Source organism: Carcharhinus amblyrhynchos, chromosome 8 (assembly GCF_965287045.1).
Source record: "Carcharhinus amblyrhynchos chromosome 8, sCarAmb.v2.hapA, whole genome shotgun sequence".
NCBI classification, from domain to species: Eukaryota; Metazoa; Chordata; class Chondrichthyes; order Carcharhiniformes; family Carcharhinidae; genus Carcharhinus; species Carcharhinus amblyrhynchos.
Genome location: NC_137331.1, coordinates 62,992,332 through 63,009,851, shown reverse-complemented (window position 1 = coordinate 63,009,851; position 17,520 = coordinate 62,992,332). Strand labels below are relative to the sequence as shown.

At 43.3% G+C, this 17,520-nt stretch overlaps 1 protein-coding gene across 1 annotated transcript in view; it reads left to right on the top strand.

Annotated features, from left to right (window-relative positions):
* The first annotated feature begins 3,447 nt into the window (after positions 1–3,447).
* rab2a (RAB2A, member RAS oncogene family) overlaps positions 3,448–17,520 on the top strand; it is a 76,670-nt gene continuing 62,597 nt past the window's right edge. Inside the window, exon 1 of the mRNA XM_080194191.1 lies at positions 3,448–3,581. Within this exon, the coding sequence (XP_080050317.1) occupies positions 3,536–3,581 (46 nt within the window). The 5' untranslated portion in view covers positions 3,448–3,535. The remainder of the gene's footprint in view (positions 3,582–17,520) is intronic.

Below are 17,520 nucleotides of genomic sequence, written 5' to 3'. Positions count from 1 at the left end.
TTTTATAAATATATAAAAAGGAAGAGGCTGGCTAGGGTGAACGTTGGACCCTTAGAGGATGAGAGGGGGGACTTAGTGGTAGGGGATGGGGAAATGGCTGAGGCCTTGAATAACTTTTTTGTTTCGGTCTTCACAGAGGAGGACGTGAATAATTTGCCGGGTGTTAGTGATGGAAAGATGGTAGGAGTGGAGGGCCTGAATGACATTATTGTTACTAGAGAGGCGGTGCTCGACAGACTGGAGGGACTGATTGTGGACAAGTCCCCAGGACCGGATGGAATGCATCCAAGGGTTCTGAAAGAAATGGCGGAGGTGATAGTGGATGCCTTGGTAGTTATTTTCCAAACGTCGCTGGATTCCGGGGAAGTATTGGATGATTGGAAAGCGGCTAATGTTACGCCGTTGTTTAAGAAGGGTGGCAGGCAAAAGGCAGGGAATTGTAGGCTGGTTAGTTTAACGTCTGTTGTAGGTAAAATGTTAGAATCCGTCATCAAGGAGGAAATAGCGAGGCATCTTGAGGGGAATTGCTTGATAGAGCAGACGCAGCACGGTTTCGTCAAGGGGAAGTCGTGTCTGACAAATTTATTGGAGTTCTATGAGGATGTGTCTAGGGCGGTGGATAGAGGAGAGCTGGTGGATGTGGTCTTTCTTGATTTTCAGAAGGCGTTTGACAAGGTACCTCACAAGAGGTTATTGCAGAAGGTCAGGGGGCATGGAGTTGGGGGTAGGGTGTTAGCGTGGATAGAGGATTGGCTGTCAAATAGGAGGCAGAGAGTGGGGGTCAATGGGTGCTATTCGGATTGGCGGTTGGTGACTAGTGGAGTGCCCCAGGGGCTGGTGCTGGGGCCTCAGCTATTTACCATTTATATAGATGATCAGGAGGAGGGAACCGAGTGTATGGTGTCGAAATTTGTTGATGACACCAAGATTGGTGTAACGGCAAATTGCGCGGAGGGTGTGGAGAGTCTGCAGAAGGATCTAGATAGGCTGGGTGAATGGGCCAGGAACTGACAAATGGAATTTAATGTTGGCAAGTGCGAGGTGGTCTACTTTGGTAGGAATAATGGTAGGAAGGACTATTACTTACGTGGCGAAAAACTGCAGCAGGCGACGGTGCAGAGGGACCTCGGGGTCCTTGTGCATGAGTCACAAAAACCCAGCTTGCAGGTGCAGCAGGTGGTCAGGAAGGCTAATGGGATGCTGGCCTTCATAGCGAGGGGGATTGAATATAAAAGTAGGGAGGTCTTGCTGCAGCTGTATAGGGCACTGGTGAGGCCGCAGCTGGAGTACTGTGTGCAGTTTTGGTCGCCGCACTTACGCAAGGATATTTTGGCCTTGGAGGGAGTGCAGAGGAGGTTTACTAGGCTGATGCCGGAGTTGAGGGGGTTGAGCTATGAGGAGAGGCTGAATAAACTAGGCTTGTACTTGTTAGAGTTTAGAAGAATGAGGGGAGATCTCATTGAGACATATAAGATGATGAATGGGATGGATAGGATAGAGGTGGAGAGACTCTTCCCGCTCAGAAAGGACAGTAGGACTAGGAGGCACAGCCTCAAGATAAAGGGGGGGCGGTTTAGAATGGAGTTGAGGAGGAACTTGTTCACTCAAAGGGTGGTGAATCTCTGGAATTCTCTGCCCGTTGAAGTGGTGGAGGCTGCCTCGCTAAATATTTTTAAAACGCAGGTTGATGAGTTTTTGATAAGCGAGGGGATTAAGGGTTATGGGGAGAGGGCGGGAAAGTGGAACTGAGCCACGACAGATCAGCCATGATCTTATTGAATGGTGGGGCAGGCTCGAAGGGCTAGATGGCCTACTCCTGCTCCTATTTCTTATGTTCTTATGTTCTTATAATGCAAACCAGCCCCTGCTGTGCCCAGCGGGCACAGAAGGCATAGGGAGCATTATTGACCTGGCTCGTAGATTGGCTGTGTGGCAAGAGAAATGGGAGGGGTAATAGTCAGATATTCAAATGGGGTGTTGGGACCTCAGCTGTTCACTATATTTATTAGTGGCTTTGAGAATCAGACAGAGAGCAACATGTCCAAGTTTGCTAATGACACAACGACGTGACGTTGTAGGTAGTGAAAATGGAAGCATAACATTAGAAAGCAATATTCACAGATTAATATTACCAGCAATATTACAAGAATGGACAGAACTGCAGCTAGTTATGAGGGTTGATATTCTGGTAGGGCAATGTGATTGATGGTAATTCTGTGTCGTATTTCAGGGGGCACTGTGAGAACAGGTAATGAGGTGTTCAGAGGACACTTCGACTGTTGATAATTCCAGGTGGTGTGCAGGACCAATGCAACTGCCACTAATTCCAAGCAATGTCATAGTGGGTGCTGTAACCAGTAAAATTTCCAGCCAATGCTACAGGGTATCGTGAGGGGCAGTAATTCCAGAGAGTGCTTGCCGGGCAAGGCAATTCTGTGCAGTGACATGGGAGTGCAGTGAAAAATAGTATTTCTCCTAAAGAACAAAGAAAATTACAGCACCGGAACAGGTCCTTTGGTCCTTAAAGCTTTCAGTGATCATGTTGCCTGACTGAACTAAAACCTCTACCCTTCCAGGGACCATATCTCTCTATTCCCATCCTATTCATGTATTTGTCCAGATGCCCCTTAAAACTCATTATTGTATCTGTTTCCACTACCTACCCCAGCAGTGAGTTCCTGAGCGATGCCACAGGGCTTGTGAGCAGCAGAATTACAGTGTGATGCCACAGTGAGCATGTAATAGAATCATAAGCATCCTTACAGTGCAGAAGGAGGCCATTCAGCCCATCAAGCCTGCACTGACAACAATCCCACCCAGGCCCTATCCCCATGTATTCACACTGCTAGCCCCCCCCCCCCCCCGACACTAAGGGGCAATTTTAACACGGCTAATCCACCGAAGCCAAAAATGTATATTTTTGGACTGTGGGAAGCAACTGGCGGTAATTTTTGGGGGTGCCGCAGGGGGCGCTGTGAGTGGCGGTAATGATGTGGGTATGCCGGCGTTGGACTGGTGTAAACACAGTAAAAAGTCTGACAACACCAGACTTTAGTCCAACCTATTGGTTGGACTAAATAGGTTGGACTAAAACCTGGTGTTGTCAAACTTTTTACAGTGGCGATAATGCCGGAGGGAGCTGCAGGGGGAGCTGCGAGCGGCGGTAATGCCGTTGGGGGTGCCGCAGGGGGCGCTGTGAGCGGCGGTATTGCCGGGGGAGCCGCAGGGGGCGCTGTGAGCGGCGGTTTTGCCGGGGGGGAAGCAGCAGGGGGCGCTGGGAGCGGCGGTAATGCCGGGTGGTGCCGCAGGGGGCACTGTGAGTGGCGGTAATGCCGGGTGGTGCCACAGGGGGCACTGTGAGTGGCGGTAATGCCGGGTGGTGCCACAGGGGGCACTGTGGGTGGCGGTAATGCCGAGTAGTGCCGCAGGGGGCGCTGTGAGCGGCGGCTCGAATTCTGGTACTTCCGCTGCTGACGTCGACAGGAGCTGTTATTCTGAGGCGGCGGCTGGAGAGCGCAGTGACCGCAGACTCAGGATGGCGTACGCTTACCTCTTCAAGTACATCATCATCGGCGACACAGGTGAGCTCCGGGTGTGAGGCTGCCGGCCGGCACAGCGGCCTGGCCTCTGGCGGTAGGCCGCACACAGGGAGCTGGAATGGGGCCGGTAACAACTAGAGGCCTGGGCCCAGCTGCTGCCAACTCAGCTGCTCCCGAGTGCCGCCTCCGGTGCCAAGAACTGGATCCGGGAGGCGGCTGGCCGGCATTGGCAGGCTGCCTCTTGATCAGCGCCTCTTCCTACTGCTGGTCTGTAGCGGGGAGGCCATCAGACCGGCGCTGGGTGTGAAGTTGAGCCCGGGGCCTGAGGGCTAGCCGGGGTTTTGGATCCGGGTGGGTCGGCCGTGTCTCCGGGTTAAACCTTGAACCCCAGTCTTTCTGGGCGGAAGGGAGACACAAACCTTCAGCCGGGCGTGACAGGCCGCAGCTTTTAATAATCCTAGCCTGACTGCTGGCCCGGGTCGTCGTCCAGGCCCAGCTCACAGTCTGCTTCTACCCCAGACTGGTGATACTGGGAGAGGGAGGAATGAATGAATCTGGTGCCGTTGAATGTAACTAGAATCAGGGTCACTTGCACTTCTGAGTGAACTGGTGGAGAGGTTTTGTGGAGAAACATTCCTGTTATGCCCGTCTTCCTATTTGCGAAAACCGACTTTTTGTGGGGTACGGTGTCGGTAATTACGAGGTCGCGATGGGGAAAGGAAAATAATCAGGCAATCCGACCACTTGAAAGAATCGACAAAGTGACTTCTATAAAAAGCCGCTAGCATATATTAAACAGCGCAGTGTAAGGAAATGAGCTTTAAGTCAGGTTCGGGTGCGTCACACTCTGTTTATATCAATGGCTTAATTTAATTGACACACTATAATTGCCATCTTAAAAATATTTGCCAGGAATGAAACAACTTGCAATACATCACCTAGATTTATTTTCAGTGATTATGCAGAACTGGTTCTTTTACTTGAAGTACTTTCATAAATAAACCCTGGTGAGTGCTGTATACGGTTGTATTTTGCCTCTTCAAAAATTAGTATCCCTACTATGCTCTTTAAACTTGTACCTTAAGGTGGCATTGATAGTTGTACATGTGTATCTTGTGAATGGACCTCTTGAAACAAGCGTTTGGGTTTTATGACCTGATGTCAGGTGTCTTGACACAAACCACACTTGAAACTATTTTCCAGCTGTGAAATGGAGAAAATCTGTTACAGAATTCTCCAATGAAGATTATTTTGCTGCTCTTTGTGTAACGTTAATCAAACATTTTTGTCTACTGAAATTCTTGCCAATGGGCATCATCCTTAACGTGCAGTAGTGGTTGTATTGTGTAAGATAAAAGAATTTAAAATGCACATTAAAGAAAACCAAAGTGTCACATTTGTAGTAGAATAGCACTATTGAAAGAAGTGGGCACAAGTTAACACTTAACAGTTATGTTGTTGAAATTATAAATTACATAAATCAGGCTTGCATTCCCTTTAAATGTAAAGGATCTGGTAGAGAAACTATTCTTTCTCCTGTGGAAGAGTCCAGGACAAGATGGACTAAATCAGTTTGACTGTTTAGGGGGTTTGTCACAACATAAGAAATAGGAGCAGGAGTAGGTCATCTAGCCCCTCGAGCATGGCTGGCCATCAAACAAGATCATGGCTGATCTGATAATGGTTCAGTTCCACTTAACTGCCTGCTCCCCATAACTCTTAATTCTCTCATCGATCAGAAATCTATCTACCTGTGACTTAAACGTCTTCAACGAGGTAGCCTCCACCACTTCAATGGGCAAAGAATTCCAGAGATTCACTACTGAGAAGTTCCTCCTCAACTCTGTTCTGAACTGCCCCCTGCCCTTATTTTGAGGCTGTGCCCTCTAGTTCGGGTTTCCTTTCTAAGTGGAAAGACTTTCTCTACTTCTACCCTATCTAGCCCCTTCATTATCTTATGTCTCTAAAAGATCCCCCTTCAGCCTTCTAAACTCCAAGTACAGGCCCAATCTACTTGATCTCTCCTCCTAAGCTAACCCTCTCATCTCCAGTATCAACCTGGTGAACCTTCTCTGTACTCCCTCCAAGGCCAATATATCCTTTTGCAAATAAGGGGACCAAAATTGCACACAGTACTCCAGTTGCAGCCTCACCAGTGCCTTGTACAGTTGCAGCAAGACCTCCCTGCTTTTATATTCTATCCCTCTTGCGATAAAGGCCAACATTCCATTCGTCTTCTTGATCACCTGCTGCACCTGCAGACTCAATTTTTTGCAATTTGTGCACAAGGACCCCCAGGTCCCTCTGCACAGTCACATGCTGCAACTTTTCACCATTTAAATAATATTCCATCCTACTATTATTTCTTCCAAAGTGGATAACCTCACATTTGCCAATGTTATACTCAAGAAACATTTAAGCTCACCTCCCCCCGCCCCCAAATATTTTTCAGCTGGGTCAGTTGAAGGATTTCTGTTAGGCAAAAGTTACTGAAACAAGATGGTTGATGGAATGACAGCAAAGATCTCATTAACTGGTGGAATGGGATTGAGTTCTCAATTTATCTTTTATTTTGACAGATCTGATTGGCTATTATTGAAGGCGTATTGTGTTAAAACCTCATCACAGAGGACCATAAACTAATCTGGTCTCATTCTCAAATTTTAAGTGGCGTACTGAATAAGTTTGGTTCATGCTCTTAGCTATACTGACTACTGTTGTGAAGGACCATTCCAACAAAATTGTGCGTGTTTGTGGGAAGAAAAACATTGGGAGGGAATTAAGCATGAACCATGGGGAAGGAATAGGAATACAAGATAAGGCAATGCTTAAAGGAGTTCATCTCCCTCAGTACATTAATATGGAGGATGAGAAATATAGGCAGTTAAGCACTTTATTCAATGTTTTAAAGCAGTTGAGTAGCTTGCGTTATTTAATCTGTTAAGTGACGAGGAAAGATGAAACTCAAAGGCTTTTGACTCCAGAAGGTGATTTGTCAAGTTTCAAGACATCAGTGGTCATCAACACTCATACTCAGACATTTTCATTTTTCTATTGGCAGTGAACCTGTAAAATGTAATATCAAGCTAAACAAGGTTGGAAAAGCAACAAACTTTCATTTGCTGAGGTGCCCAGAATCGGGCATTAATTGTATGAAGGATGACACAATGAAGCGTTTTAATTCTTCAAGCAGATCAATGGGATTTGCTGCTTGACATTATCAATTCTTAACAGATCAGATCTAGCTTCTATCTTTATAATATGCCCAAGAGTTTAAACTAGTGTTGAATTGGGCCTTGCTGTGCAGTGGGAGAGGGGGGAGAATAATCTCTGCAGTTAAACCATTGCCTTGTTAAACCAAAAGTTTTAAAATCAGAAAACTAGTGCAAAGGCTATTTGGCATGTTTTAAAGTATTGTGCCACCAGTGGAGCATTTTGAGATGCAGTTACTATTGTAATCTAGGGAAATACAGCAACCAATTTACACACAGGAAGTCCCCACAAATGGCATTGAGAATGACCAGATTGTTGGGTCTGTTTTAGTGTATGTCTCACTTATGCTAATATACTTGTCAGACTGGACTGGTTTTCCTCCATAAACCTGACCATCCCCTTTCCCTGGGTGTTAATTCAGTAGTTCTTTTAACGGCCCAACGAGTAAAAAAAAACTCAAATTAACTTAAGGACAAATTAAGAGTAGCAGCCCCCCAAAAAGCAAGGGGGGATGGCCCAAACAGAAACCAAAGTCCAAAGGAAACTTAAAACATTAATCAAAATGTGGTTGTAAGGGTCTATAACACACCAGCCCCTGCGGTGCCCACAGGGCGCGGAAGGCATCAACTGCGCCAGTGGACACCATGTGCTCCCTCTCCAGGGACACCTGGCCGCAAACGTAGCCGTGGTAGAGGGGCAGGCAGTCGGGATGGACGGCCCTGTCGATCGCCCGCTGCATGGACCTGTTGATGGTGGTGTTTATTCAGTATCATCTACTGAAATGTTCCAATTTATGCTGTTACAGACTTCTACAATAGCTGGAACTTTCCAGAATTATAGTGTGAATACAGCATGCCTTGTATGTTGACATTGTTAGGTTGGCCAGAAACTGAGGCAGTTTTTCTGTTTGCCTAATCCAACTAGTTGTGTGTAATTAAAAAAAAAATAACTTTCAGGGAAACACAATGGTTGCAACCAGACTACAAATTATGCTTGTTAATTACATAGGCAAATAAGCCTTGTTGTTAGCAGTAAGACTGGGCTACACATTTGCAGGGTAACCAACCTGCTTGTGAGCAGTATAATTACTGAAAATATAGCTAATTTGGTAATTGACAACAAGACAGATTCAACAAGAGAACTATGGAGGTTAACAGTTGTCCATTGTTGAATGTGTTCAATTTATGACACGTGGCAGTTTTAGATATTTTAAATCAAAAGTTCTATATTTTGAGTAACTTGATTTAATTACTTGATACTTTGGTTTCACCTTTGCCTCATGGATGGGAATCTTTGCCTGAATCAATATCATGCATTCAAGCCTAATCCAGAGATGAGAGCACATAATCAAGGCTGAAGCTTCAGTGCAATACTGAGGGAGTGTTGCATATTGGAGGTGCTGTTTTTCAGTTAATATGCTGAAGTAAGGTCTTTTCTGCTTCCTTGGATGGACTACTTTGAAAAATAGTGAATTTTTCTATTATGTCCTTAGCTAATATTTCTCTCGGCAGCACCACTAAAACAGACCTAACCAATTGGTCATTCTTGTTGCTATTTATGGGGGTTTTCTGTGTGCAAATGGGTTTCAAAAGTACTCTGGTGGCACAATGCTTTGGGACATGCCAAATGGGCTCCTTTGACCTATTTGAACTGAAGCAGAGATTGTTCCCCCTGCCCCTGCCACCCCACTCCACAATAAGCCCTAATTCAGCAGTACCTACTTTAAAACTCTTGAAGTATTGTAAAAGTAGAAGCTAAATCTGATCTCCTGCTAGTGTTGCTAACATCAAGCAGGCAATCCCATTAATCTGCTTGAAGAATTAAAACCCTTCATTAAGTTGTTACCCTTCATGCAATTAGTGCCTGATTCTGGGCACCATGTCAAATGAAAATTTGTTGCTTTTCAACCATGTAGTATTTTGATATTGTATTTTATGGATAGTGTCTCAAAACTGGCAACATTGGGACCAGATTGCTGCCAGATTTTGGATCATACTGATCTTTGGGTCAGCTAGATTGGGTGAGTTTAAGGGCCTCGCTCTCTGAGCATGAGAGAAGACTGGTGGGCAAAGCTGATTACTAGTCTGTGTCAGTGCAGCACCTAGCAGAATAAGTCAGCAAGTTATTTTGCTCAAAATTCTTGCATGACAGCTTAAGTCTTTTCTGATAAATGGATTTGATACTGTACTTTTACTGTGTTTGTTGAAATTAGAAATTGTTCACATTGGTGCAGTGAATTCTACTGAGCACAATAATAGTGGGGCAGTACAGTAGCAAAGTGGCTAGCATTGCTATTTTACAATGCCAGGGACCTGGATTCGATTCCTGGCTTGGGTCATTGTGTGGAGTTTGTATGTTCTCCCCTTGTTTGCGTGGGTTTCCTCTGGGTGTTCTGGTTTCCTCCCACATTCTGAAAGATGTGCTGGTAAGGTGCATTGACCTGAGCAGGTGCTGGAATGTGGTGACTAGGGGAATTTCGCAGCAACTTTGCAGTGTTAGTGTAAGCATTTGACTAAAACTTTTAAAACTTTACTTTTGACATTGGTTATTTGAATGAAGAATTGGGTAAATGAACAGTGGGAAACATAGTTAAAGAAACGATTCAAAATGTGCAATTAAAAATACATTCCATTCAGTAAGAACATAACATGAGAAATAGGAGCAGGAGTAGGCCATCTAGCCCTTTGAGCCTGCCCTGCCATTCAACAAGATCATGGCTGATCTGAAGTGGATCAGTTCCACTTTCCTGCTTTCACCCCATAACCCTTAATTCCCTTGTCTGTCAAAAACCTATCTACCCGTGACTTAAGTATATTTAGTGAGCTAGCCTCCACCACTTCAACGGGCAGAGAATTCCAGAGATTCACCACCCTTTGAGCAAAGAAGTTCCTCCTCAACTCCTCTAGTTCTGATGTCCTTTCTGAGCAGGAAGAATCTCTCTACCTCTACCCTATCCACCCCCTTCATTATCTTATATGTCTCTATAAGATCCCCCCCTCATCCTTCTAAACTCCAATGAGTACAGACCCAGTCTATTTAGTCTCTCTTCATAGTCCAACCCCCTCATCTCCAGTATCAGCCTAGTGAACCTCCTCTGCACTCCCAAGGCCAAAATATCCTTGTGCAAGTGCGGTGACCAAAACTGCAGACAGTACTCTAGCTGTGGCCTCACCAGTGCCCTGTACAGTTGCAGCAAGACCTCCTGCTTTTATATTCTATCCCCCTCGCTATAAAGGCCAGCATTCCATTCACCTTCTTGATCACTTGCAGACTGAGTTTTTGCAACTCATGCACAAGGACCCTCGGGTCCCTCTGCACCGTAGCATGCTGCAGCTTTTCGCCCTTTAGATAGTAATCCCTCCTACTATTATTTCTACCAAAGTGGATAACCTCACACTTGCTAACATTGTACTCCATCTGCCAGGTCCTCGCCCACTCGCTCAGCCTATCCAGATCCCTCTGCAGACTTTCCACACCCTCCGCGCAATTTGCTTTTCCACTCATCTTCATGTCATCAGCAAATTTCGTTACCCTACACTCAGCTCCCTCCTCCAGATCATCTACATAAATGGTCAATAGCTGAGGCCCTAGCACTGATCCCTGCGGCACTCCACTAGTCACGAACCGCCAAACAGAATAGCACCCATTGACACTGAATCTCTGCCTCCTATTAGACAACCAATCCTCTATCCACGCTAACACCTTACTCCCAACTCCATGCACCCTAACCTTCTGAAGCAACCTTTTGTGAGGCACCTTATCAAACGCCTTTTGAAAATTGAGAAACACTGCATCCACCGGTTCCCCTCTGTCTACCGCACTAGTCACATCCTCATAGAAATACAATAAATTTGTCAAACACGACTTCCCCTTAACAAATCTGTGCTGTGTCTGTTCTATCAAACCATTCCTTTCCAGGTGTCTTGCTATTTCTTCTTTGACGGATTCAAACATTTCTTCAACTACAACTACCCATCCACGGCTCACTCAGGAAGTTAAAGATGATAGATGAAAATACGAGACTTATAATGTTGCCAAAAGGATTGGGATTGTTTTAAAAATCTCCAAAGGGAGGTTTCTGTCAAAAATTGAAGGAAAACAGAGAAACTAGTCAGTGTAAGATTTTATGGGCTTCTATTGATGTATAAAAAGAGACTGGCTAAAGTAAACATTGGTCCCTTGCAAGCAGAGGCAGGAAAATTTTTCATTGGAACAAGGAAATGGCAGAAGCATTTAACAAATATTTTGTCGGTATTCACAGTAGAAGACAATTTCCATATCAGAAATAAAAGCTAGGGGCTAAAAAGAAAAACAAAATGGGGAAATTGCTATCAGTAGAGAAAGAAGTCTTGGAAACTTAAGTTTAAAGTATAATTAAAATTTAATGGGTCGCACAGCAATTGGTACTTCTGCCTCAGAGCCAGGGACTCGAGTTCAGTTCCAGCCTTAGGTGGCTGTGTGGGGTTTGCATGTTCTCCCCATGTTCACATGGGTTTTCTCCAGGTGCCTTAGTTTCCTCCCACATTCCAAAGATGCATAGGTTAGAGGGATCGGTGGGGTAAATGCATGGGGTTACTGGGATATAGCCTGGCTAAGATGATCTGTTAGTGAGTTGGTGCTGACTCAATGAGCTGAATAGCCTCTTTCTACACTATGGGGATTCCATGAATTAAAATGAGAACTTTTACAAATTCCTGGGACCTGACAAAATCCTGGACAAACTCAGGTCTGGTGGCATCTGTAGGGAGAGAAAATAGTTAGTTTTGAGTCCAAGTGACCTTTCTACGCTTAAAGGCAGTAAAATGTTTTGGTTCCACTGAGATTGTGAATTAAGTTCCTTATAGAATTTATTTTGTGAAAAGGGTTGTGAAAAATGTAATGTTCTGCATCAAAACGTTTTATGTCCTCTATAGTGCAAAGATGGCAAGAGGATAAATCGCAACTATACTGCAGTTTCTGTCCGTTCTAAAATATTTGACAGAACTTGAATTCCAGTCGTTCAGTGAAAATGAGCAATATTTCCACTTGAGACTTGGACTCAAATTCAGTGTTGTGCCATAAGTTCTATTGCCAATATAAACGACATTTTAACTGGTGTTACTTTGGAAATGGATTGTAAATCCTGTTTCTGTATAAACTTGATTTCTGATGCATGCCAGTGAAGGAGCAGCAGTTCCAATGAATTCCCTGGCCATGGTTTTGAAACATGATCTTTTGGGGATGTTGTTTACAGAATTAGTTTTCCAGCCATAATACTACTGTGTTGGTGCTCATCTACCCATAGTGACACTAGTGGACGCTCGGATTAGCACATAAGGACATCTGATGCTGAAAGACTACACTGCAACTGTTTACTGTTGGAGTGGCGTAAGTTTCATCTTTTCTGGCTGCCCTCAGGAACCATGCAAGATTGGACCCCAGTTTCAGCCAAATCTTGTAGCATGCTGTCGTAGTGGGAGTTCTGCGCAGATCTGCGGCATTCAATCAACATAAATTCAGCTGCATCCTCTACGTATGGATTTTCCAGTCAGTGTGAAAGCAATGACACTTATTGCTGACTTGGAAGAATGTCAGATAGTGGATAGAGCTGTGAAGACGGCTTATAGTGTGTTAGCATGTATTAACAGGGAGTTTGAGTTAGAGCTGTGGGGTTATGCTGCAACTATACAGGACCTTGGTGAGACCACATTTGGAATATTATGTGCAGTTCTGGTCACCTCACTATAAGAAGGATGTGGAAACATTGGAGACAGCGCAGAGGAGGTTCACCAGGATGCTGCCAGGCTGGAGGGTAGGTCTTATGAGGAAAGGTTGAAGGACCTTGGGCTTTTCTCTTTTGGAGCGGAGTAGGATGATAGGCGACTTAATAGAGGTTTATAAGATGAGGGGGATTGATAGAGTGGAAGTGCAGAGACTATTTCCTTGGGTGGATGTAGCTGTTACTAGGGGGCATAACTAAAGGTTCATGGTGGGAGATATAGGAGGGATGTCCGAAGTAGATTGTTCACCCAGAGTGTGGTTGGGGTGTGGAATAGACTGCCTGCTGTGACAGTTGAGTCAGCACTTCAGGAACTTGCAAGCGGTTATTGGATAGGCACATGGAGTACACCAGAATTATAAGGAGTAGGATGGCTTGATCTTGGGATTGGATGTAGCTCAGCACAACATTGAGGGCTGAAGGCCTGTACTGTGCTGTTATGTTCTACGTTCTAATGTTGCCCACACTTTTAACAGAATGCTACCTTTTCAGATGAGATGACAGTATAACACTTGTTAATCTAATTTTTATTAACTATCTAGAATAGGCCTTGAAACAAGATCTTCTAACTCAAAAGGCAAGAATGCTAACCACTGAGCCACAGGCATAGATTTCACCTGTTCTGATTGAATTTTTTGCTGAATAAAGGAGATTCTCTGCAGCCAGTCAGAAATTCAGTCAGAAAATCAAAATAAAATGTACTGATTACCCTTCACTTTAAATTCTGCAAAGCACGAGAAAAGATTGGGGCTTGGAAGCTTGAATGCCAAACGTTTTAATTAATATAAGAAAAGCTACATAAATCTAAAATTCATTTTTCAGTGCTGGAGGGTTGTTCTGCAGGAATTTGTCTATTACACAGCATAAAGCCAATAGCACCTCACTAACAATGTGTAACTTTTCCAGGATTTTAACAGTGACATTGCAATTTAAAAGTTCTCAGGTTCCGTTAAGTTTCCCATCTGCAGGAACTTCACACCCATTGTGGGGAATCACTGTCAGCAACTTCAGGATTTCTGCAGTTAACAGCAAAAGTGCAGACCTAAAAATTGCTGTCTGCTTTACAGTGGAATAACAGCAAATGTTGACTGTTTTACCATTGTTACAACCTCAAAATTTGAGCCTTCAGAACCATCAGATACAATATGATTGAGTTGCCAGAGGTATAGTGATGCTATTCCAAGACATGGACTTTTTTGAGGATCCATAATGTAGCATTTAAAGTTGGATGTTAAGTTTTGCTTAGTATGTTTGGCAGCATTAAACTTTTGTTTAATCACGTTTCCTAAATTAGGAGTAGTCAATTGTCACATTTAAGGCAGTGTAAGAAGTGGATTGATAGACTGGATTTCTATGATTCCTTTGTTACAATTTTAATGATAATGAAAATTACTCTGGTTTATTTTCAGGCTGACTAATGGTTCAAATTATTCGGCCATTCCAATATGGTACTGCAGTAATCTTCCAGTTGCAGTTTCTAGGAAATATGATAACAAGCCCAAGAGACAACTTGTGTTGCACAGTGGTTAGCATTGTTGCCCCTCAACGCCAGAGACTTCACATCATCATCACAGATGGTCAATTCTGGCCTCGGGTAACTGTGTAGAGTTTGCACCTATGTCAGCTTGGATTTCCTCCGGGTGCTCAGATTTCCCCCCACCTTCCAGAGATGTGGGTAGGTTGATTGGCCATGCTAAATTGCCCCTTCATGTAAGGGGAATTAGCAGGGTAATTATGTGGAGTTGCATGGATAGGGCCTGCTTTGGCTCAGTGGGCCAAATGACCTCCTGCACTGTTGGGGTTTTATGAAGATTCATTCAAATTTAAACATTTTTGAATTTTAAAATGAGTTTCTAAAGAAGAAGCAATGTTTACTCAGCTATAACTGACCAATCCTAGCTTGAGCATCTTTTCTTTGGCATTTATGGCTATCATTATCCTGATTGACACGTTCGTGTGGCCTAGCTGGGGAATAATACACTCTAGGTAACCAGGGACGTAAGTGGAATAATTGGGAATATTTCCAGTAAAATCAAAATTGTACCTTTATTTCACTGTATAGCTATTTGGGGGGAGTGGGGAAGCATAGCTCCTAAAAGCAGGAGTAGGACATTCGACCCTTCGAGCCTGCTCCTCCATTCATTTGATCATGGCTGGTCATCAAATCCAATATCCTGGATTTTCCCCCTTTCCCCCATATATCTTGATCCCTTTGGCCCCTAGAGCTATATCTAATCAGCAACGTTTTGGCCTCAACTACATTTTGTACTAGTGAATTCCCCACATTCGTTACCCTCTGGGTGAAGAAATTTCTCCTCACCTTAGTTCTAAAAGATTTCCCCTTATCCTCAAACTATGATCCCCTAGTTCTGAACTCTCCCATCATTGGGAATATTCTTTCTGAATCTAGCCTGTTAACACTTTAAGTTTCTATGCATTCCCCCCTCTTCTAAACTCTAGTGAATGTAATCCTAACCAGCTTAGCCTCTTGTCATGACAGACCTACCATCCCAGGAATCAGCCAGGCAAGCCATTGCTATACTCCCTCTATAACAAGGATATCCTTCCTTTGTTAAGAACGGCAAAATTGTACAAATACTCCAGGTGTGGCCTCACTAATGCCCTATACAACTGCAGCAAAACATCCCTATTCCTCTACTATAACTCTCTTGCTGTGAAGGCCAACATACCATTTGCTGCTTTTATTGCCTGCTGTACCTATGCGCTTTCAATGACTGAAGTGCTTTAGATATGAAGTCAACCATGTGCTGGTTTATCACTGTGTCACAATTAAATTTGCACAAATAATTCATTTTGTAATGAAGTTGTGTAAATGAAATTTAGAAATATTGTGAAGTTAATGGACTTGTTTCTGTCAGGATCTTAGCCTTTTGAAGCGTAGGGATTGGGAAGGTGATCTTTGTTTTCTGCCTTGTAAACCATTACAGCCTATTGCTGCTTCATTTGTGGCAACCATTCATCTTCTAGTGAAGAGTCTTAAGGACTCAATTTGTTAATGCTGTTTCCCTTCTGATGGATGCTTACTGACCTGAGTTTGTTTTTTTCAGCATTTGCAGTTTTTTTGCTAACTCAACCTTCAACATCCAGCAAGTGATCCTTAGTTTCTAATGAATTGTAACTATTAGGTATAAATTTGATCAGCTGATTTTTATTTTGAATAGCTTACAATATTATTGTTGTAAATAGTATAACTTCAATGTGTGTTGTTTATAGGTTAAATTGTGATAGGGCTACAGCCATGAGACTTTATCCTGGTGTCTCGTTGAAAATGTTGTCAGCCCTCAATCCTAAATCTGAAAGGATTCAGTCTAACTGGATCATAATAGAAATATGCATAACATGAGTGGTGCTCATGTCCACCATTATAATTTGCTGGGATTCTGCTGCCAACTCTAATTTAATATGATCCATGAGCTCTTTTTGAACAGTTGCTTACCTAAAAAAAAAACTGCAGTGCTATGTGGAAAATGAATTGCTCATAAGTATGAGATGAATGCGTTTAACTTAATCGACTGTGACTGGTAAAAATCGCAGAGTTACATAGGGTTTAAGATTTGCTCACCTAAAATGTATTCACTGATTGTGACTTTTAAAGAATTTCTATTTGTATTAGCAAACATTAGAAAGAAGGTATAGTTTAAAGAGGGTTTAATTTAATGTTTGTGCCTGGAAGGGTAAAAACTATACTTGGATTCATGCTGGGCAAATGTTTGTGTTTGGGTGTTGGTTTCAGTTCCAGCTGTTTGTGTTGCACTTAGTAGGGGCTACAGCATGAAGAGTGGGCAGAAGTAGCAGATATTTGCTTAGCAACTGGAGGGCCTTGTAAGGGTTAATGTTTTAAGTTTTGGTTTAGCTGGATATATTCCAGTTGCAGACAGGACATTGGGTGGTGAACATCTCTCAACTCTTGATGGGAGAAGTTGAATAAGACAAGAAAGTTGCAAAGAAGCAAGCTTCCTAAGGGACAAGATACACTCCCGAGTAACTGGGGAGTTGGGACAGAGGATGTCTTGAGACAATTGGAGTTGAGAACAGAGACCAAGGTATTGTAATGAAGTGTTCAAGGAAGTGAGTGGAGATAATTGCAGTAACCGTATTTAAAGTGGGACAGCAGACTTCAGAGGAAAATGAAATATCTGCCATTTTTTTAACCAGACCCTGGCAATTGATTAACAACAATTGTGAACAGTTTGTACAGCAATCAAGACAAAAATGCTTGAGTTGGTGTAAAACCTGGACTGAAAAGTTGAGCAGAAGCTTTGTCATTTGGAAAACCTGGTCTGGATTTCAGAATTCAAACCACTAATTATGAGAAGATTTTAAAGCATGTTTTTGAGATTGGAATTTGGAAACTCGTGTCTTAGCCATCTTGGGGGGGATTCTGAGGAGAAATCTACATGCATTAACTTGGGTTCAGAGCAGCATATGTATATTTGACCAGACTTGTCATGTGTGCTTAAAAGGGACTTTGTGTTAATGAGACTGTGTTTTCCTTGTTAAAACTAATTGGTGGTTGGGTGGCTGTTCGTTCTTGTTTTATATACAAGTAAGTGTCAAGGTCTTTTGAGCCAGGGTTCCATTCTGGAATCTACCCATCAGCAATAGCATCAACTGGGGCCATAAAATCTGTTAATTGGGAAGCAGGAGCTCAGTGCAATAATTAAATTTGGATTACAATACTTAGATACTTATTATACATTTTTTGAGACTTTAAGATAGCAACTGATTTCAAGGTAATATATTCATAATTACTGTGTGGTGTAAACAAAATATCTGAAAGGCGCAGCCGACATCTGTACGATGCTCTTTGGGCAAGCTCCACAATTTACACCTGAATTCTTACCTATGCAGCACAATCACAGTGGCAATGTACTTGTTGATTCACCATTGATTGCATTACTGCAACTAACTCGGGTTTAGAACTGCCAGTGTAGAGTTGTGGTGTATTAAAAATTTATTCACTGATAAAAGCTTAAAGGTATTCGTGAG